A 22,116-nucleotide genomic window follows, 5' to 3' on the forward strand; every position below is an offset into this window, starting at 1 on the left:
TTGGAAATTTTTGTTTTTGGCAAAATTAAAAAAATTTAATTGCTTCAGCAACCATAAAAACACATCAAAAATATACATTAATTAAGCAAGAAATTGTAGGTGATGTTAACAGTACTATTTACTGTCAAATGTTGAGCTTTGCGTTGAGACCCATTTCTGATCTTTCAAAGGTCAGTGTAGTCAGTGTGTAGATAAACTGAGGCAAATTTAGAGTCTCTCACTCAATCACTCACTCACTCATCTTCTACCGCTTTACCCTCTACATGAAGGAGGGTAACTTGCACCAAACGTTCATACAGAGCTCCTCACTGTGCTCCATGTGATTTAATAGTGAATAATTCAACAACTCTTTGAGTGCCATCTTTTTTGGGCAATAGTAAAGACCTTTTTGTGCGTCTGTGTGAATGCAGAGTGAGTGTATCTGTAAAACAGGTTACATGGGAAATGGGATTTTGTGTGACCTGATCAATCCCTGCTTGGAAAACGGTGGAGGCTGCAGTCCCAAAGCAGAGTGTAACAACATAGCACCCGGACAGGTCAGTGATTGAAAAGATCAATAACTAACAAACTGTTCATACCTGTCAGTCCTAGCTTTCACTAAACATATTCAAATAATGATATTATGATATTTATGGCAGATATTTGGCCCAGTTGTTTCTTATTTTATTTGTTTGCTATATATATATATATATTCTTGTAAATCTTACTGGATAATTGTTGGATCATTTTACAACTGTGCGTTGAAAAGTACTTAAGAAATAATGTTTTGATAATGTCATCATCATTATTATCTTTTATTATCTCTTATTGTCCATGTGATTATATAATACGCATATTTTAGGGGTTAACATTTTAGGGGCAATGGTTAAGACCTGTTTCTGTATCTTTGTGACCGCAGAGTCAGTGTGTCTGTAAAACAGGATACAAAGGAAATGGGACAGTGTGTGAGTCGGTCAACCCCTGCATTGAAAACAACTGCCATGAACTGGTACACACATACACACACACACACACACACATATACACATATACATACACACCCTTGAACTACTTCTTAATCCATAAACAGCCCTTTGGTTGTCAATGATGGTGATCTGATCTGTATTTATCATCTCGTTGACTCACACAATCCACTTATGCTTCATATTGGGAGATATTGATCATACATATTGATTTGTCAATATTTTCAGATGTCTCTTATGGAGGCTCTGATTGTATGGCATCTGAAGCCTTGAATGACCAGTGTCCCTGTTTGTGTTACAAGTTAAAAATATGAGAAAAGTTTTAATTGCTGTATTTAATGCTCACAAGGCACATTGATCTCCCACGATCCTTTTCTACTGTAGGCAACGTGTGAGACAACAAGATGTGTCTGTCCTGATGGCTATGGAGGAAATGGAACCATCTGCTATGGATCATTACTGGAGGTAATTTGTTTTGGTATCAGGCTTGACAATTTTGCCAATATCTGCCAATAACAGGTGAATACTTAAGTTTACAGAGCAGCAGAATGAATGAATATCTGCCTAACTGAATTAACTGCTTTTGCCTTGTGACAAAACTGGAAGTTCCAGTTGAAAATGTAAAGCTGTTACCTGATTTATTTGCATACTGCTACTATAATACAACCTGAATTCATCTACAAATCACCGTCTGACTCCATGCTATAATAACTGTGAGTGTGTGTATTGTGTGTTTGTAGGAAATGGAAACGGACTCAAAAATGTCAAGTTTCTTCTTACTGACTGAGGTGTGTAAGAACAAGACACTACCCCGTGAATACTCATTTACTCAGTGTTCTATGTTTAAACTAGCTTGTATGGTTCATGTTCAAACTAAACTAACCTATGGGCATATACATGCTTAGATGTATGGACATCGCTCTGTTGACCTGAGTGGGAACCTGACAATGTTGGCTCCATCAAACTCTGCTCTGAGCCGCATGAGACCAGATCAGGTTTTGTTTTGGACCAACCGACACCATCTGCCTCACTTCATGCGGTCAGTATCCTCAGCCACACCCTTATGCAAACACACAACACAGAGAAACCTTGTTCTCTTGTCCTGAGTATACATGCAGGTAAGAAGGACATCAGCTTTCTATGTAGCATCTAGTATGAGGAGAAGGTCCAGAAAGTGTTCAAAAAGTAGTTTGTCCTACACTCTTAGAAGTAAGGGTTCCAAAAGTGTTCTTCTACAAGGGCTGTGGTTCTACCTGGAACCATTTGTTTTTCAAGGGTTCTTGGTAACACAGGGTTCCAGGTTCCACCTGGAACAAAAAGGGTTCAATTATGAGGACAAGCTGAAGAACCGTATATGGTTCTACTTAGCACTTTTATTCCTAAGAGTCTACTGATAAAATGATACCCAAGATGTGTGACTTTTGAAAATAACACTTCATAGCCGTTTTCAGACACAACCTCTTAGTAATGTCCAAATATTTGAGAATCTCTGGAAGTTCCAGGAAAGCGGATGACACATAGACCAAGGTAGCTGGCAGGAGGATCTCTGGAGTGACTTTGTATACAGTGCGTTCACAAATACAGCCCTTCTGCACAATCTCAGGCACATCATGATAGTCTGAATGGGTAAATGAACAAAGCACACACAGGAATGTGATGTTTTTATGCTTAAGGTGACTTATACCTTTTTTATTACCGTTTGTTACCTTAATAGTTAGCCGTTTGTTAAGATTTAGATAATGACTGAAAATGTTGAGGGACTATAAAAGTGGCATTACACCCTTGAGCTTGAGCTCAGTGCATGTTTGAAAGAAGCTGATGTACTAACATTTTTGCTCTGTCTTAAGGGGATTGGTGACATTATAAAATAATCGAGAATACCACCAATTCTGTCCAGGGTATCTGCGGGGTCTTAAAAAGCCTTAAATCCAATCATTTGAATTTAAGGCCTTAAAATGTCTTAAATTCTCCTAAAATCTCATAAAAGGTCTTAAATACAATTTTGAAAGGTCATAAAAATCTATTAACGTTACTTTTATTTAAAACATGCATAAACTTCAGTCTCGCTTTAAAACTTTTTTGGTTCCAGGGCTCACATTTTACGGGGGATCTACTCTGGAGAGGATCTGGCCGCACTGGTGGGCAGCAGGCTGCCCACCCTCAATCCACCCACCTACTTGGAGATCAGTAACAGCAGTGGGGTAAGAATGGTTCCTTGTGACTGACTGTGACTTCATATGCAGATGGATACTGACACTCATACAGTTTACACAATTTATAATTTTTCATAAACTGCTGGTTTACACTTCTGTACTAACACAATTTCACCTATAAATTAATAAATAAATTTCTAGATACAATTATTATATACTTAGATACATATACAGGTATTCTGTGTATTTCACTTTTTTTTTCACTTTTATTTTGTTCCAGGTGATCCACATTGGAAACGCCTCCATTGAGAAACACAACCTACCTGCAACCAATGGCTACATTCATATCATAGACCAGGTAACAGTAATTTTCTTTCAGTCAACATTTAATTTCAGTGGTCTTTTCTTTATTTCTCATCTTTACCAGTTGATCTTTACTAGTTGACCTTGATGGTGGTGCTAAAGGGTAAATGGCAGCCGTAAACGTACTTTCCATGCAAAACTAGTATGTTGAACAGAAACTGTTTGTTGTTGTTGTTGTTTCTTATTTCCAAGTGAAAGGCTGTTTCACCCTTTTCACTAGCCTGAAGAATACATTTAAAATTTAACATGTATTTGTTTTGTTTTGTGTGTGGTCAGATTCTGGCCCCACCTGTCTCTGACATTCCCCCTGAGCCTCCTACACTGATGGCCTTCCTAAACTCCTCTTCCAACTTCATTCTCTTCAGAGAGTATGCTCTGGTAAGATATATGTCTGTATGGTCATCTGTCTAAACACAACACTGTTTTTTAACTCTGTGTGTGTGTGTGTTGCCACAGATGTACAACCTGTCACAGAATGTGGGTCTGGATGCTTTTACCCTGTTGTTACCAACAGACAACGCCATCAGGCAGCACCTCAACAGGACTAGCTCCTCCCTCCTGGTACGTCCAGTTGATATGAGCAAATGCACAGACCGTTTCTGACCTGGGTTACCTGAGGTGTGCCACCAGGGTTTGCTCACATTACTTAATTAAGTAATTCAGGTTTTTTAAAGTGTATTTCTATGAGATGCTGACAAACTTTTATCACTGAGCGTGCCACCTGTACACCTTTGTTGTCGTTGAGAACCTGTTCGGTAAATTTGAACCAAAACATTTCAAACACCAAGATCACAAAATAACACATATGAACTGACTAGTGGAGGCATTAGAGGATGGACAACTCCAATGACTTTGACATGGAGAGTGAGCAATTTACCAAGGGACTTTCCAACAGTTAAATAATATGAAATAATTAAGATAATATTGTTTTCCTTCTCACATCTTTAACAATTTTGTGCATGTTTGTGTCTGTCCAGGAATCTGATGTGTTCAATTACCATGTCATTCCAAATGAGCTGATCTATCTCGACCACCTGTCGGATGGCACATTAAAAAGCACTCTGCTGGGCCAAGAATATCAGGTCCAGTTCCACTTTAACGACAAGAACCAGGTAGTTCCGACCCTACATCTTCATAGTAATGTGACACAACCTTACTGAACCTCACAGTTACAGTATCTGTTAGTTTAGTGACCATACTCCTGCTTTTGTAATCCATTTGTAATCTACAGTATGTGTTTTTATATTGATATTAACTAATGAACTGTGAATCATCTCTGTTCCAAATGTCTGTGGCAATTCAATCAGCTGCCAGTCAAAAAAACAGGATTCATGATGATTTGTATTTTGGTGAAATATATTTACACTGATGCTAATGTAGACACTCAAGTACGATCTCTTCATAAATTGTATTATGTATTTTTGTAAATGTGTAAAACAAATTGTTATGGTGATAATGTGTTAAAGCAAATGGATCGATCTGTTTCTTGTCTTCCAGACAGTTGTGAACGACGTTCCTCTTGAAGGCAGTTTTACTGAGACGCAGTATGGTGTCATCATTGTCCTCAATCAGGTCCTCAGACCTCGCCGCAACAGATGCCATAAATCGGTCACATTGCAGGCTAATGTAAGGATGAATAAAGAGAAGATTAATTAATAATTTATTAAATGGCCACACACAGATACTTGAATTAATGAAAAGATGGACAAACACATCCATAAGTGGAATAAAGGAGAAATTAACGGATGATGAATGGATGGGTGGATGAATTTGTGGGAAGGGAGAGATGAATGCATGTCTGGACATAAACAGTCAGATAGACAACCTGATGAATGGATAGATCAAAGTACTGATGAATGAATGGAACAGCTGGATGAATGAAAATGCATAACTCTGTTGTTTTGGTTAACATACTGTATTTTATGTGTTAAGTGTGACAGGTCTGATAAATTGATGTTGGCTTTGTTTGATGGACCCCAATCGGTTGCACTTTGTATTATTATTGTGTAAGGATGTCCGATAAATGAAAATTAACTGAAATATAAAAAGAGAGGTGCTATTTGTAAAACCATCAATTCAGATTGATAGATGGATTTTATGACAACCACCCTCTCCCCCTTCTTTCTCTGTCTGCAGGGACGTTGTACTGACTGTGAAGGACCACCTCGTTGTTCGTATTTTAACAAACCAGTACAACCAGTAAGAACGTTTTCAGTGTACTATGGTGGCCCTGAAGGTGAAAGCACTACAACATTTCAGAAAAATGTAGTGTGAAATGATGTAGTGGTTTGGTAAATGTTGTATTTCTGTAAATGTCATTCTGTTTTGGTAAACGTCCTGCCACAGATGTAACATTTACAAAGTGAAATTTGAGAGGTGGTCTTGTACATGTCCATGTAATTTGGATCACACATGATAAGATAGTCACATGTGTTCTTTACTGCTCTCACTTTGTGTTTCTTTTGTGTTTCCACTGTGTTCTGCTGCAGATCAAAAATGAATTTCCAACCAACATGCGGCCCAACTGTAAATACTGGAGGCGGGTTGGTTCAGGAAGAAAGAGAGTGGACGGATGTACCATCCCATGTTTTCACATTAACATGGTCTGCTGATACTACCGAACCAATGTAGATGAACTGTAATTCTAACAAAACCTGTAAAGATACAAAACCTATGCTAACAATCCCGCTATAAAACAGGCATAATCAGACAGCATAATAAACATTTATTTTATCTTCATGTTTGAGTGACAAAAAGCCACCCCTTTGACAAACAGATGTGTTTTGTATATTAAACAATGATTATAGCACCAATAATACTGATGTTATCTCCTGTAGGATCAATCCTGTTGCCCCGGTTACTTTGGCCACGAGTGCTTTAAATGCCCTGGAGATGTCGGCAGCTGGTGCTCCAATCACGGGGAGTGTCAAGATGGTAACCATGGCAATGGGGAGTGCCGTTGCTATGAGGGTTTCCATGGCACCGCATGTGAGGACTGTGAGCCGGGAAGATTCGGAGTCAACTGCTCCTCCAGTGAGGACACATACACAAAGACAACCTGCGTTTTCTCACTTTATGTATTTCTGCCACAAGAGGTCGTTGCTTTGTTTGAATGACTGAAGAGCAAGAGCCCGAAGCAAAAACCACATGGAAGCTGTGGTTATCAATATTTTATTTTTATTTTTTTAAATAAACAAGGGGCTAATTGATCTGCTACTGATAAATGATCACCAGCCAGTAACTGAAATAGAAGCCATAAAAACTGAAGAAATGTAATGTCAGATTTAACCTAAATGAGTAAGGATAGTATCAGGTGACGACAAGGGAAGATGGAACGAAGTGTGCTCAGCAAGTGAACAAAGCTCAGTATGATTCACCACAAGATCACAGTACAAGTGTTTTTGTGATAATATATATATATTGTAAAACATTAATTTCATGATACATCACAAGCTATGTGAAGAATACAAATTGCTCCATAAAAGTTACATTTAGAGTCCAGATTATCCCTCTGTGAACTCCTTCTTCAGCCATTTAGCTTCCATTCACATTAACCTCAATCATGTAAAAAGTGGCTCCCCCAAGAATCATTAAAGATTGACACTGGTGAATCAGATTGGGGGACAAATCTCAATAGAGTGCTGTATTTTTTAAGTCATGATATTGATATATTGCATCAGCATATCCATAATTATATCTCACTATTCAGGGTGGGGATATGTTGCTGTTTTTATGTATTTTAGTATTTTGTAAGGTCAACCAAACCTCCTCATAGATTGTGATACAATGCTGATAAGTCTAAAAAAAAACGGTGTGAACAATGCTAATAATGGGTATGTGTTTTGCAGAGTGTGTCTGTGACCATGGGAAGTGTGAGGACGGTCTGGCAGGAAGTGGCAGGTGTGCGTGTTATAAAGGTTGGAAAGGAGTGTCCTGCTCTGTCGGTAAGACAAACACACACACACAATGAAATTGTAACCTCCTCCATATTTTTTGTGATTGTTTTTTAACTGAAAATTGTGTGTGTGTGTGTCTGTCTGTCTCAGAGATCAAGGACGACGCGTGTGGTGGTGTGTGTGATGAGAATGCCAAGTAAGTCATGTTGTTGTGCCTCTAGCTGAGTAAGTCTGTAATGTGGATCAGTAGCCAGATTATATGGGAATGAAAGAAAGACCTGGTTGAAAAGGTTCACTTCATTTAAGAGTCCTTAATTATCACACATGCAAATCAACAGAACAGAAGGTCATGGTAATCATTAACTAAGAGCCAAGAACCATCATGTATTAGTTGACTCTTTGACACTAAGAATGATCTGTGCCAGTGCATTGGGTGTAACTGCATTTTATGTATGTATGCTTTCCAATAGAACAGCTCAGATTAAATCCATTCTGAAAACACTAGGGAAGTTTATAAATGCACAGTGTTTGCTTTCACAGTCAGAGACTTGATTACTCTGCTCAAAGCTAAAGTAGGTAGAATTTTTTAATTGGCATTATTGATCAATAACTCCATAATAATCGTTCAGTATAATGGAAATCAAGTCACTTCTGCACCTAACAACACAGCTGCTTTTGACCAATCAGATTATAGGGCAGTTCAGCGAGTGATGGGAGACTCGGACCAATCACAGCGCAGTTCTAAGTTCAAAAACAACACATTTTCCAACAATGCTGCCTGCTGCGACTTTAGTACTCAACATTAGTTTGAGGTGTTGCACCAGATGTATTATGTGAAACAGTGTTTCTCTTATTTTTTTTACAAAATTTAAAAACTGCTATCGTCTCATCGATTCTATTTTATTTATAATTTTCTAATTGTAATATCTTTCAACAAACATTGTTTTGTTGTTTAATGATAATATTACTGATTCTGATTTTGACATAGTTATATATTTTTGAGCCTAATATTGAGACTGTGATTATAAATCCTTAAAACTAGCTCATAAATATCCAATTGATAAAGCTGGACAGCAGTTTAGTTCTATGGCACAGAGGCATGAGATCCTGTGCGTCATATTTATCAGTAGGATCAATGAGAAATTTAGAACATCACCAGACGCGTTGTGAGACAACAGAAATCAGTAGCAGTAGCAGATCCAGATTACTGGGGTAATGTGTTACCTCACTGTTGAACAATTTGTGCTTTGTTGTAGCTGTTTAACAGGGCCAAAAGGCACAGCTGCTGCTTGTGTGTGTGCGGCTGGATATGAAGGCAATGGAAACCACTGCAAAGGTAAAAATACATGCACATGCACACTGTATGTACCTCATACATACAGTATGTGAAATCTGATTATGCTTTCCCTTTGATTCTCAGAGCTGGATTTGTGCAGCAGGTCTAATGGTGGATGCTCACGCCATGCTGTCTGTATGCAAATATCAGCAGGAGAGAGGACCTGTACCTGTGGAGCAGGCTACACTGGAGACGGTGTCATCTGCCTTGGTTTGTTTTCATGACTCTTGACCTCACACCATGTGTGAAATTCCTGACATCTTCCCAAGACCTGGAAAAGATTTAATACTATTGTTATTATTTACATTTTACACATTTAAGTCAGTCGCCTCACACGTACACGGAGTGGGCAGGGCTGATGCTTGGTGCTAGAGGCGAGTGAGGTTAGCCAAGCAGTGTCTGTCAAAGGTTGCCAATGTTGCAAAAGATAGATAATGCAATGTCTGCCAAGTCAACCATTGTTGGGTGCACTTCGTCTGACAAAACATACTGGCAATAGCGAGAACAACCTTGTTTGAGAGCTCTGTTTAGGCTGTGTAGTGTTTGAGCTAAATGCATAAAAGTGATTTGATTGGTAGGCGCTTGTTACATTTGCAAAATGTGATATAATTGCCCACCACTTTTGCTGGCACTTGAAAATGTAACATTTCTCAATGTGGCAACCATTTAAAGTGAATGAGAAAGAGTTTCAGTTGATGCCTCCATCATGTACATGAGTTGACCATTATGGTGTCCAGATCCAATTTTGTAGTAAAACTGAACTATTCGGAGACTTCAATTACTCTATTGTCCTGAGTCAGAAGATGGGGAATTAGAGGAAATGAATGCATCATAAAATGAAATTGTCAAAACACTCCCTTATTGCTCAAGGTTAACAATTGATAGGTAGGTGGACAAACAAATTGACCTCTTCGGTGGAGATAAAAATTCCAAAGCTTCAACAAGTTGTGTATGTCATAAAGATTAATTTTGTTCATGTTCACAGAGATAGATGGCTGTCTGGTCAACAATGGAGGCTGCCACAAGTCTGCAGACTGCATCAGAGCAGGCCCCAACGTTGTAAGACAACACTTCACATCAGTAAATTATGAGTTCTACACAGTAGCATTGTGCCCCAGCTGTTATCAGCTGACAGTCTGCCGACTGCAATCTATTTGTCATGCTCCAATCACAGCCACTTTCACACCAAGGCGGTTCATTTAAATAACACCCCACTATAACAATACTGCCTCACACTGCTGCTACTGGAAAAGCTTTGCCACCTTCACTCCAGCCGCCACCATTCTAGATTGGAATCCAATCAGTCTAACAGACTCAGAAGTTTAAAATAATATTCAGTGTCTTGATTGGGCTCACTCTTGTACAGGGTTTTCCTGCATTGCACTCGCTGTTTGGTTTAGAATGATGCTTGGTCAATCTATGGATCATCTAAACAACAGAACCAACAGTAAGCACGTTAGATATGACACAACATTTGTGACCCGCCACGGCAAAAGAGGGAACAAGTCGGATTGTCGGTTGATGGCTGTTCTGTGTAGCAGTGTCGCTCACAAAATCACAAATAGTAACTGTGCTCCAGTTTCTGTGATGGGAAGTAGCTCATACGGAGAGATGTGGTTTCACTGACAGCTAGACCAGGAGGGGGTTGTGCTATACAAATGTGGGGATTCTTTCTCTTGGCTCCCAGAAGGTCCAACTCTGCAGTTTGAGGAGTGTCTACATTCAAATGACCATATCTTCTTCAAATATTATCCGATTTACATGTCTTATAGTGATGCGCGGGGGTCGGGTTGGGTCGGGTCAAGAAATGTTCACTTTATTGGCGGGGCGGGTGGGGCGGGTCATGAAGGATTAAATATGTCTGGTAAATCCACCTGCGACCTGACGTCACAAAAGCGCCAAGCAGCGGCCCCAACAAACCCGTATCAAAAGAAGCGGTGAATATGGAAGAAGTGAGGGTAAGATTACGGTCGGGAGAATACAAAGTTAAAAGAAAAGAAGGACAAGCTGCTAAATCTCATGTTTGGGACAATTTCTGTGAGGTAATTAGTGCAGTAGACGACAGCAGCATTGGTTACGTGAAGTGCAATTCTTGTGATACGCTATACAAGCATGAGAGCCACAAGACGGGTACATCCAGCATGACACGACATATTTGTGGGGGGTCTAAAAAGAAGGACGCGTCTCAGAGTAGTGTAACCGGCTCCCTAAAAAGTAACAAAATTCCAACGCAAGTCAAATTTGAGGTCCCCGACGCCTGTGTTGAATAGTGCTGTCAAGATCTGCGGCCATTTGACATTGTTTCTGGCGATGGATTCCGTGCTTTATGATTTATTTATTTATTTATTTATTGTTTATTTTTATACGTAGGCTATATATATATTTTTTATTAAGATTTTAATTTGTCGTTTCCAGTGCCACTCTATGGGCTGTGTTCAAGCACATTTGTCAGACAGAATAAAAGCCTTGTTCAATTACATATTTAACGTGTATTTAATAGCAGCGGGGCGGGGTGGGGCGGGTTGTGAAAACAGATGCGGTTGTGCATGCGGGATGGTGCGGGTCAAATGATTAAATAAATGCAGGACCTGCGGGTTGGAAAAAAACCAGACCCGCGCATCACTAATGTCTTAGACCAGGGGTGTCAAACCCATTTTGGTCCGGGGGCCGCATCCAGCTTAATCCGACCTCAAGGGGCCGGACCATATAACTATGTTGGACTGGACAACAATGCCGATAAAATAACAGCAACGCACAGAGAACGTCAGACGAACTGAAACTGCTTAGCGCTGTTGTTAGCCACATCGGAGCTAACTGCCGGCAACGCAGCACATTGACGACATGACGCTCGAACGTCGCAGCCAATGAATGACGGACATTAACATACTACGTCATCACGTTCTTTGCAAGCAGTGCTGCGTTCAAGTCAGCTTAGGAAATCGCCTACTCTTCCACTCGGATAATGTTACAAGGATGCATTCAAGTACCGATTCCGGGTACCGTTTGATTTTATGCAAATACTTGGTAGTACCGACCCAGTCCGGACTGGAGCCACTGGCGGGCCGGATCCGGCCCACGGGCCGTATGTTTGACACCCCTGTCTTAGACATTGTTGGAAAGCTTAGAAATCACACTTTTCATAATCTGTAATTAACTCAAAATGTCCCTCTGTATACTTGTTGTCCGGTTTTGCCATGGCTGGTCACATTTAGTCAACCTTGAGTCACTTAAGCGAAGCTCAGTCTGTGGGGGTTTAATCTCATATCATATGTATCGTTCTGGCCTCCATTTCTGCTAGTAATGAAGTTTATCCACCTGAGGCTAATTTAACTTGTTAACACGTCTTTTTCTCTCTGATTTAGCCCCCTAGTCAGATGGCCTTTTCCTCATTGGCCTCTGGAGTGTTTAAATCTAACAATGCTGGTGTTTTGTGTGCAGGGAAAACAATGATTTAATCCACCATCTAAGTTCAGGATACTGTGGAGTAGATCAAGGATGACCTTCTCTTGCTTCAAAACTTTCCCTTATTATTTATTTTAATGTATATATAGTCCTGCTCATGGTGATTAAACTGCGAGTACATGCATTGGCAGAGTGACACAGATAGGTGAAGGAATTGATTTATTGAATGTATTCTATTCTTTGTCTCCTCCGCTGTCCTCTCTAGACGTCCTGCAAGTGTCAGATGGGCTTCGATGGATCAGGAAGATTCTGTTATGCTGCGAACCCGTGCAGAGTTGTATGTTTATGTGTCTTTTGTTTATTGTGTGATATTTAGTTTTCCTCTTTTACTAAGCAGGGTACCTTCATTAGAAACTTCTTCATCAGTGAATATTCTTTGTTGAAGTCTTCTTCACATCCTGGTTGTATCCATAAATTTGGGGGAAACGATGGAAACTAATGAGAGATTAATCGCTTTAAGCTGAGCTGTTAGCCTACTAGTTAGTAGTAGTACTACATTGTATAGTATATTAGTGATCGCCCTCAGAATATTTTGTAAGCAATTATTGTTTTGTTTGTTTTATTATTTAAACAATAATAAAAGAAAAATCTGGATAATTTACACAAAATAAATTATGTGTACAACATTTACATTATCGAAAGATAGCCAGTCACAAGTAGTAAGACAAACAAACGTTTTGGTCACACAGTCATACACAGACATAGATATTGATGTTTGTAGGGTTAGTCTGACTAAGATATTTGTGTGCTTGTTTTAACAGATCACTTTCATAATCACATAATTGTCTGTCGATTCCTGTCCTGTGTCAGCAGCTTTTGTTTTTGTGTGTATTCTGCAGAATAACGGTGGCTGCAGTAAGTATGCTAGGTGCGAGTACAAGGGTCAGGGCCAAAAGAACTGCACCTGCGTGAAACGCTACATCGGTGATGGCATCGATTGCAGGGGACAGATCTCCCAAGTGAGTGTGATCTCTCATTTGTCTCTTTGACTTTCCTCTGTTCCACCTCCGTCCTTCACAGAAAGTTGTGTTGTTTGTCTATCTTACAGGAGCTGTCCCGCCAGACAGAGAACCAATTCTTCCAAAGAATGTTGGAGGTGAGTTGCTGAAATTTAAAAAAGATAAGATAATAATTAGATTTTACTTCAAATTTAGAATTTAGGGTTGGTTGTTAGGTAAAAATCTAAAAATCAAGTCCAGGCCCACACCTAACTGCGACATACTGGGGCTCAGCGCTCCTGCTGCACTGTGATCTGTTACCTAATTGTATTCATGGATGAGTTTCATGTTTACAAATATTACAGTATGTGCACATGTTGCTAACTAACACAAGGCAGTTGTTCAGGGCAGGTCCTCATTGAGGGTGGCAGTTTGATTCGTAAATTATGTAGTCTGTATGTGAATGATATGTGACAGAGAAAGCATTGTTTGAGCTTGACCCATGAAAAAAAGTAATGCTGAGTGAACATACTCTGTGTGGGAGCTGCAGCAGACTGAGCAGGTGTTGAAGGCTGACAAATAGTTATTTACCTACAGGCCATCAGACTCCTAAATAATACACTGAACACTTCCCCCACCCCACCCACTCTTCATCACTCCCATTAACTGTTAACTGTAGCGAGACACAGAGCACTTTATTTTTTCAACTCAGGTTTATAAACTTTTTTTTTTACTTCACGTGCACCTTAATATAAAACTTTAGTGCATACCTTTTCTTTTTTCTTTTCAAGTTCTTTTTATTGGTTTTTAAGCAATTTCCCACTCACACTCAAAATAATTTATAAAGAAAGGAAATAATAAATTACTAAAAAAACAACAACAAAAAACACACTCATTGCAATATCACCACTCAGAGAATGCAAACCTCTGCCAAGGCTGTAATGCCAATGCACTCTCCGTTTTCACAAGGTTAACAGTTGTTTTTGAAAGAATCTTGACTCCGTATCATCACCAAAATCAAGCCATTTCTTCCTTCGGCCATAACCTACATCCCCAGAAAAATGCGCCAAAGTAAGTTTTTTGCTTTTTGAGGTAATCTGTTCACAAACAAATCAAGGACAAAAACACATCATCCTTGGCAAAGGTTAAGAAAAAGAAAATGTTTCATCTCCTTTAGTTTATAAGTTTGTTAAGAGTTGTATCTCTATAGTTTTTAAGGGTTTGGTCAAAAGACTCATGGGCTTTAGTTAATTCTTTGTTATACAAATTCACCATCACTTTTCATCACAACAGTTTATTTTGTTTTTTACTGTTCCGCAGCAATCACAAACTAATATGCATTATGGTGAGGGACCATTTACTGTCTTTGTCCCTCTAACAGAAACCAACAACATGTCCACTGTGAGTATTGTGTGAGAGTTGTATGTTATTAATGCAGCAATAATTATAACAATCTATCAAACAAATGTTTTAATGTCAAATCTATAAAAAACATAATAGATTACTATACATCTGGAATGCATAACAGCTAATGCACATGTACATTGGGCATGTGTGTAGGTTTATGAATGGAAGTCATCTGGTCGTCTCAATGACCTGGTCTTTAACCATATCGTTTCCTGTGAGCGTTTGTCCTTTGATGATCTAAAAACAGCTGAGAGAGCTGTTTCCTTGCAGGGACAAACACTGCATTTCAGCTTCCAACAGGTAACTCACAGTAACACACACTTTCTGTCATGATGTTGCATTTTGCATGATTGCATTATTTTGCACATTTTATAGTGGCCTTTTTTGTGACCACACCTGAGTAATACTCATGCTCTGTAATCAGCTTCTTAATAATCTCAAAGGTGTAGTGATCATTAATTGAGATTCTAACACATTTGTGAACCAAATGTGAGAGAAATAAGCATACTGTTTGCATACAGTATTTACATCTTAAATATTGTACTTCTCTTCAGGAAACATTTGATCAAAAACAGAAGTGCGCTAACTTGACATTGGTCATAATCCATCCATAATCCAATTTTTTTTCTCCAGACCAGGTTTGAGTATTTGTGAACTGTTTAATCTCAACAAAATCTAAAGAATGGGAAAAACAAAGCTGCTTAGCTAAGACTATATACCTGGATTTCTTTGGCATTGTTTGGTAGGATCAGAATCAAGCATCAACATCATGAATCCATGGACACAACCAGGCTGACAGTCCAGAATGTCAGGCTTTTAAGGTTTAGTGGTGTGCAGAATGTTTTCTTGAGGCTTGGTAAACTTCAGGTGCTTCTATAGATACAGTACTCAGCCTTATTGTGCAGCCAACACATCTGCATACATAATGTGATTCAGAATTTCAAAGGAAAGTATTCATCATCTTGTGGAATCCATTCCACTGAGAACTGTGGATGGTGTGAAAACCAACGCATGACACTGACTACAGTTATGCATGGTGTCTTCTCTTTTGTGTGATTGTGTCTTTTATGTGATGTGTTTTTATGGCAATCTACTGTTAACTGCTCTACATCCAAATACGACGACTTTTCAGTGATCAGTGAAATAACAATTAGGCTGACTTTTATTTCTACCATGTCATGTCTTACCTGTCTTTCTCTCCACACCTGTTTCCTCCTACTGCAGGGTTCACTCTGGGTCAACAACCAATCAAGGATTGTGAAGAGTGATTATACAACAGTCAATGGATTCATTCACCACATTGATACACTATTGACACCCTACAGGCTGCAGGACAAACCACGCCTCCAACCTGACCGGGTTTGTTTTAAATTATTGATGATCATTCAGATTTAACTGACAGGCACTGTGACCACCTGCTCCTCTCTCTCTCTGTTTAGATGAACCTCACATCAGCAGCTACGTTTTATGGCTACAGCCGTTTCTACAAACTCTTGGAGGTAAAACAGAAGGCCCAAAACATGTTTGTCTTTGTGCACCTTTTTCCACCACCTCTAATCTTTCTTCTGCTACAATTGATTCTTACTCTGCAGTCCTCTACCTCATTCATTTATCTCAAGTAATCTGTACTGTCAACTCTGTAGGATGCAGGGTTACTCCCTATGGTCCAGATGTCCGTCCACCAGCCGTTCACCATATTCTGGCCCACAGACGCGGCCATCGACTCGCTGCCCGCTGAAAGACAGCGTTGGCTCTCTAGCCCTGACCATCAAGAAGAACTGGCTTCTATAGTGAAGGCTCATATAATACGCAACTTAAAGGTAGAGACCTGCAACTGCACGGCAGTCATTTTAGGTTATGAAGTAGAATGCTTTTGAAGTTAATGTAAATACATCCACTGCAGAAGACATAAATAGCTCAATGCATAAATACAGGTAATCTACTGAAATAATACTTTGATTCTCTGCATGATTTTGTGTGTGTGTGTGTGGGTGTGTGTGTGTGTGTGTGTGTGTGTGTGTGTGTGTGTGTGTGTGTGTGTGTGTGTGTGTGTGTGTGTGTGCGTGTGCGTGCATGTGCGTGTGTGTGTGTGTGCGTGCGTGTGTGTGCGTGTGCGTGCGTGCGCGCGCAGGCGACGAGTATTATTAAGCCAGCTGGTTCCAGGATACTCCGCTCCATGCACGGATCCACCCTCACGTACAGTTGTGACAAGGCACTGGTGGTGAGTCAATACATATTGCCACAAACCAAAAAGAGAACATGGTTTCATCATTATTGTGGATACATAAAATAATGTGATCTACTAATGACAATAAATATATTTTTAAAGTGGTCAAATGACATGGTCAGAACTGTACACTTCTGTGTGTGTTATAACAAATATTGTTTGTGTGTATTTTCAGGGGAGTATCATGATTAATGACAATGGAGCCAAGATCGTGGAGCGCCTAATGAACTTCAGAGAGGGCATGGCTTATGGCATCAGCCATTTGCTGGAGCCACCCGGCCTGGGAGCATACTGTGACAGCTTCGAAAACAAAACAACAAATGTTTGTTGTGCTAATACTTTTCATTTCAAAACAGCAGCTGCTTGTCTACTCACTATAGAAGTTCTTGTACTTGTTGGTCTCGGTATTTTTTCCCTGTTTTGTCAGGATGCTCTGCTGTGATCTGGTTTTCGTACTGCTAGCATAGCCTCAAAATACAAAAAACATACTCATATATGTATCGGTCTCTGCCATAGACTGTACATGATGGAGGACATTACAGCTCTCCCAAAGTGAATGTATGAATAGCCCCCTGGTGGCTAGCTTCAGTACAGCTTGATAGCTTGATAATGTGACGATCAGACCTTTTTTCTTTATCATTTTTTAAATGACAATTTAACCACATCTAAGCCATGGAGGAGATATCATAATAACAAGGACAGATGGCTGTATCTGTCTGTCACAGCTGAGTTTTAAACATGGGTCTCTGGTTTCAAGGTGCAACTTCTTACCAAATGAGCTAATGGGGATAACGTAGTTCGGGCCGATTTTCTGTTTGACTCCGTCCCAGGCCATAAATAATACATTACACAACCAAAGCTGCAGACCGTACAAAATCTGACTGAGGGCGTAATTGGCCCACGGGCTGAACTTTGGACATTTGACGTGTCCAATGCCTGATTTTAAAAGATGCCAAAGAAGTGGGCTAAGACCTGAATGGGCAGGAGGAGAAAGGAAGGAGAGTGCAGAACAGAGAAGGGATCATGTTAACATGCCAATCCAAAACCTCTGATCCGATATAGACATAAAAGTCACAGACGCAGAAGAGGAAGAAAATGAGACGTATAGTGGACAGTGAGGGGACAAGCAGACATGTGCAGTGTTTGTTTAGTACAGAAATGGAAGTGAAGTTTCCTCTTCTGCTTCTACTTCCGGAGAATTAGACAACACAGTCAAAATAGTCCACTCCTTTTTCGTCCATGTAAACAATAGCATTGTAAACTCCAATCAGAATTTGATGGACTAAAGTAGCCAATGGCCAAATTTGAATGCAGCAGCTGGTGTTTGACCAGAGAGGCAATAGGTAATCACAATGTGTATAATTTCAACACTAAACTTTGAAGAGTTGCACCTGGATCAAAAAGTATTGTGTTAAAGTGTTAAAGGTCCAGTATGTGTCCATTTAGGAATGTTTATTGGCAGAAATTGAATATACTACTCATATAAATATGTTTGTATAATTGCTTTAAAATTTTAATTTTGTAGCCTTAGAATAAGCTTTTTATACACAGGCAATGGTCATACTTCACTACTACTACTACGACTAACATGCTAACAGTTCACCAACTAACCCTGTGATTCATCCATATGTATGTCTCGGAGCTTCTAGAACAATCAGGAATTTGTGGAGGAATTTAGCTTTTAATGGTGTGACTGGGCTTTGGCTTCTGCCAGACCTGCTATTGTTTCTAGTGGCAGTGATTCAAGTAACACTCATGACTTTATCCATACAAATATCCCTTCTACTCTTATTGTGCTGGTATATGGACTGAGGCTTTCTGTCTTAAATTTTTTAGGGGCCCTGTGGACAATGCCTGTTTCCTCCACCATGTTCCACCCGTAACCATGACACAGTATGATCCACCTTTCTGAAAAAAGAATTTGAAACTAGTACAATACATGATTCACTCTATGTAGAGATAAATGTCATGAATGCTTTTTCATTCATACCAGGGGAAGATAGAGCCTTGTATGAATTCTCGCACCAGAGGCTACTCTCGTTGGAGTTTGGCTCGCCTAAACAGAATGGGGTGCAGGAGAGTTTGTCAATTTTCTTTCTGGACACAGAAGTGCTGCAAAAACCACTACAGTCGAGACTGTCATGGTAAGGAAGAAATGCTGCTCTGAGGCTGATTTTTTTTGCAAATCTGGTCAGCAGCTGAGCATATCATCCTGACTTGAGGCATGTCATGTGATTGGGTATGAGATGATAGAAGAACACCTTTGGTTATATAACCTGGTACTCAAAACAACATGTTCTGTCTATGACTTTTAGCTACAAGCAAGTTTATATTCTTTGTTTCTTGTTCCATTTGATGCAACACCAAACACTGACCTTCTAGCTGTTGTCATTCAAACATGGACATGGGTATGCCCCTGCAGACCACCTCCTTTTATTTTAACACTTAAAACATTTTATAAAAGATAACTCTTCACACAACAGAATGAGGTTTAATTTATTAATTTGGTATCAGTAAACTCCATTGTCTGTTGTTGTCGCAATTGTCTTTTGACTCTACTTCTTCCCTCATTGTGTCAGTCTGTCCAGGTGGTGTGGAGGCCCCCTGTAGCAACCACGGAACCTGTGATGATGGTATACATGCTTCAGGAAGTTGCAGGTGCTTCACAGGCTTCAGAGGAAAAGCTTGTGATCGGTGTGACACTGGCTACTATGGACCAAACTGCACAGGTACACCAGAAACTATAACAACTATATATTTATAGTATAAAGTGTGTGCGTGAGTAAATGTTTATTGCTACAGACTGCATGGGTTATTTCAAAATAGGTTATCAGTTTGTTTTGTTACTGAAAATGAAACAACTGTGGCCTTAAAGAAAATGATAATCAAGTGAGTGAAGGTTTATTTGCTTGATGCGAGTCTGTGAAAAGACACCTATCTCTCTGGCCATGATAACTTTAAATTGTGATTACTTTCTGAGGAGGCACATGTACATAGCGAGGCAAATGCTAGCTATTATGTTGGGCAATAGGACAACTACATGTAGCCCCCCCCCCCAGCTATTCTTCTTATGACACTGCATTGTTTTCTATTCATTGAACCATAACCACAACCAGTTAATGCCTAACCCTAAATTTAAAGTTCCTCAGAAATGAGGACTACTGGTCTTGACAAATTGTATAATTTATTGGGAGCTATCAAGAAAATACAATATTAATAAATTATGTTTTTGATAATGTATTATTACCTGAAAAGTGAGTATGTTTTCTTAGAATGAGCCCTTTATACTACAAGGGAATGGGTCCTCTTCAATCCATGTTGTACTGTTTATGCAAAAAGGTATTTCTTTCACCCCTAGATGCCACTAAATCCTACACTTTAGCCCTTTGCTCAACGCCTGATTAAAATTAAAAAATAAAACAAACTAAAAAAAAACGCCAAAAACTTTATGTTGAATATTTCTCAAAACCCACAGAGATGTCTTGAATTTGCTGGCATTGTCTGAAAAATAGACCAAAAATCAAAAACCAATGAAAACCAACCAACAGGCCAAAAACAGGAAACAGAAAAAACAGAAAAATAATTGAAATCATCAACGGTTATCCAAATAGTTGATAATGTAATCACAGAATCTCGGCTTTAACCCTGCATCCCTTCTCACCCCCCCAAAAGATGTGTCACCTCATCATCTCACCAGCAGTCTGTTGCCATGGTGACCCTCCACACTTACCATCACACAGCTGGGTATGCTTCCTGCTCAGGACAAACCTGCCAGCTGTCTTCATTTAGAGACATCCAAATATTAACAGCTGCCGTGAATGTGGTGAATGTGAGTTGTGGTGAATGTTTTCTGAAAATTTGGGTAAATTTGTCAGAGTGTGTGATGCTGCTGTGATCTTATTCTGCAAATCACCGGTCAAACTTCTACTTGAAATGATGTTGAATATACTGTACGTTAGTGATGCGCGGGTCGGGTTTTTTTCCAACCCGCGGGTCCCGCATTTATTTAATCATTTGACCCGCACCATCCCGCATGCACTGTACGTACCCTTGAAGCTTGTATGAAAATTGCTCTTATTTTGAAAATTTGGCAAAGCAATACAAAATGAAGCTTTTAGGCTGATATGGCAAAAAAAAAACAATTAGAGGTGTTTTTTGGGGTAACCTAAACGTATTTTAGCAACGGTTGCTACAGCACTGACTACACAGTACCTATTCTATCATAACTCTCTTTTTCAGATTATTTGACATCATTAGTCACTTATTAAAGTGGATGTTTTTGTTTCTCTCAGTCTGTGGCTGTGGGAGGAAAGGAAGGTGTAATGACGGCATTGACGGCTCTGGACAGTGTGTGTGTAATCCGGGCTGGGAGGGCAATCGCTGCCAGAATAAAATTGGTGAGTGTTGCTTATGAATGAAAGGATTTGAATACATTCAAAAAATTATCCCAGGAACTTTATTCTGTATTTTCCTATTGTCAGCAAATGTTCAAACTTTCTCACAGTTGTTATTCACTGACATCATGTTGCTTATATCAACTTCTGGATGTTAACTTTCTTGTTCGACTAATTGTCCATCTATTTGTATAGGCTCAATCCCAGAGGAGTGCCGGCAGTGCCATGCACAAGCCGACTGTGTGCAAGGTGTTGGGTGTCAGTGCAAAACTGGGTTTCAGGGTAATGGCACGTTTTGCAGTCCAGAGCCACGTGAGTGATTCATCACCCAGAGATAATGACTCTATGTTGTCATTTGTCTATACAATGATAGTGACCAGAATGACCAGAGCATGGTGAATGTGTTGTATTATAAACAAAAATAATGTACATTAACTATAAACTTATTTTAACTTTACTCTAAATCGAATACAAAGCACTTTGCAGTCCAAAAGGGAGTGAAGCCTGGAATTATGATAGATCCTTCAAAAGCTTCAAAGCCTAAATTTGAGGTTGTTTCAATTCACATAAGCATATATATCACATGTAGCACTTAATGTGTAAAAAAAAAAGATGTGTGTAAGAAGGCAGAGGAGTTTTAAGCAAGGTGCTCTGGTGTTGCCCTCCTATCGCATCTGTTGTTACTAAGCAACCAAAACCGGGGAGCTGTTGAGATTACTGTGGAGTTCCTGCAAACTCAACTCTGAATCAATTAGCACATTCGTCTGAGAAATAAACCTTGGATTATCAGCACCATGTGTAATGTATAAACAGTGTATTATCATGCTCGCAGCTTATTCCAAGCTTCAAGGTTATGTGTCGTCATGCGTTTTTTTTCCCCTGGCTCTGGTCGTCTACATGACATTGTGTCTCTGGGCTAGACAAAACATCCTGGTGGCAGCGTGTGAATGGTGTGTAATCGAGACAGCTTTGTGTGTA

The 22,116-nt window shown here is 39.6% G+C and overlaps 1 protein-coding gene across 1 annotated transcript in view; it reads left to right on the forward strand.

The window, feature by feature from the left end:
- Positions 1-22,116, forward strand: part of stab1 (stabilin 1) — a gene marked incomplete at its 5' end in the record, with an annotated part of 58,632 nt that overhangs the window by 24,928 nt on the left and 11,588 nt on the right. Inside the window, 34 exons of the mRNA XM_083892632.1 lie at positions 411-536; positions 899-988; positions 1,347-1,427; positions 1,703-1,750; positions 1,868-2,001; positions 3,052-3,163; positions 3,396-3,473; positions 3,755-3,856; positions 3,935-4,039; positions 4,456-4,590; positions 4,976-5,104; positions 5,615-5,677; positions 5,968-6,081; positions 6,316-6,511; positions 7,327-7,422; positions 7,525-7,570; positions 8,631-8,710; positions 8,795-8,920; positions 9,696-9,769; positions 12,378-12,449; positions 13,012-13,131; positions 13,221-13,268; positions 14,431-14,511; positions 14,671-14,817; positions 15,742-15,876; positions 15,957-16,016; positions 16,161-16,337; positions 16,649-16,738; positions 16,920-17,066; positions 18,581-18,637; positions 18,738-18,888; positions 19,324-19,473; positions 21,037-21,141; positions 21,334-21,450. Coding sequence (XP_083748758.1) covers positions 411-536; positions 899-988; positions 1,347-1,427; positions 1,703-1,750; positions 1,868-2,001; positions 3,052-3,163; positions 3,396-3,473; positions 3,755-3,856; positions 3,935-4,039; positions 4,456-4,590; positions 4,976-5,104; positions 5,615-5,677; positions 5,968-6,081; positions 6,316-6,511; positions 7,327-7,422; positions 7,525-7,570; positions 8,631-8,710; positions 8,795-8,920; positions 9,696-9,769; positions 12,378-12,449; positions 13,012-13,131; positions 13,221-13,268; positions 14,431-14,511; positions 14,671-14,817; positions 15,742-15,876; positions 15,957-16,016; positions 16,161-16,337; positions 16,649-16,738; positions 16,920-17,066; positions 18,581-18,637; positions 18,738-18,888; positions 19,324-19,473; positions 21,037-21,141; positions 21,334-21,450 — 3,592 coding nt within the window. The remainder of the gene's footprint in view (positions 1-410; positions 537-898; positions 989-1,346; positions 1,428-1,702; positions 1,751-1,867; positions 2,002-3,051; positions 3,164-3,395; positions 3,474-3,754; positions 3,857-3,934; positions 4,040-4,455; positions 4,591-4,975; positions 5,105-5,614; positions 5,678-5,967; positions 6,082-6,315; positions 6,512-7,326; positions 7,423-7,524; positions 7,571-8,630; positions 8,711-8,794; positions 8,921-9,695; positions 9,770-12,377; positions 12,450-13,011; positions 13,132-13,220; positions 13,269-14,430; positions 14,512-14,670; positions 14,818-15,741; positions 15,877-15,956; positions 16,017-16,160; positions 16,338-16,648; positions 16,739-16,919; positions 17,067-18,580; positions 18,638-18,737; positions 18,889-19,323; positions 19,474-21,036; positions 21,142-21,333; positions 21,451-22,116) is intronic.

The sequence above is a fragment of the Microchirus variegatus genome (assembly GCF_963457635.1).
Source record: "Microchirus variegatus genome assembly, chromosome: 7".
NCBI lineage: Eukaryota > Metazoa > Chordata > Actinopteri > Pleuronectiformes > Soleidae > Microchirus > Microchirus variegatus.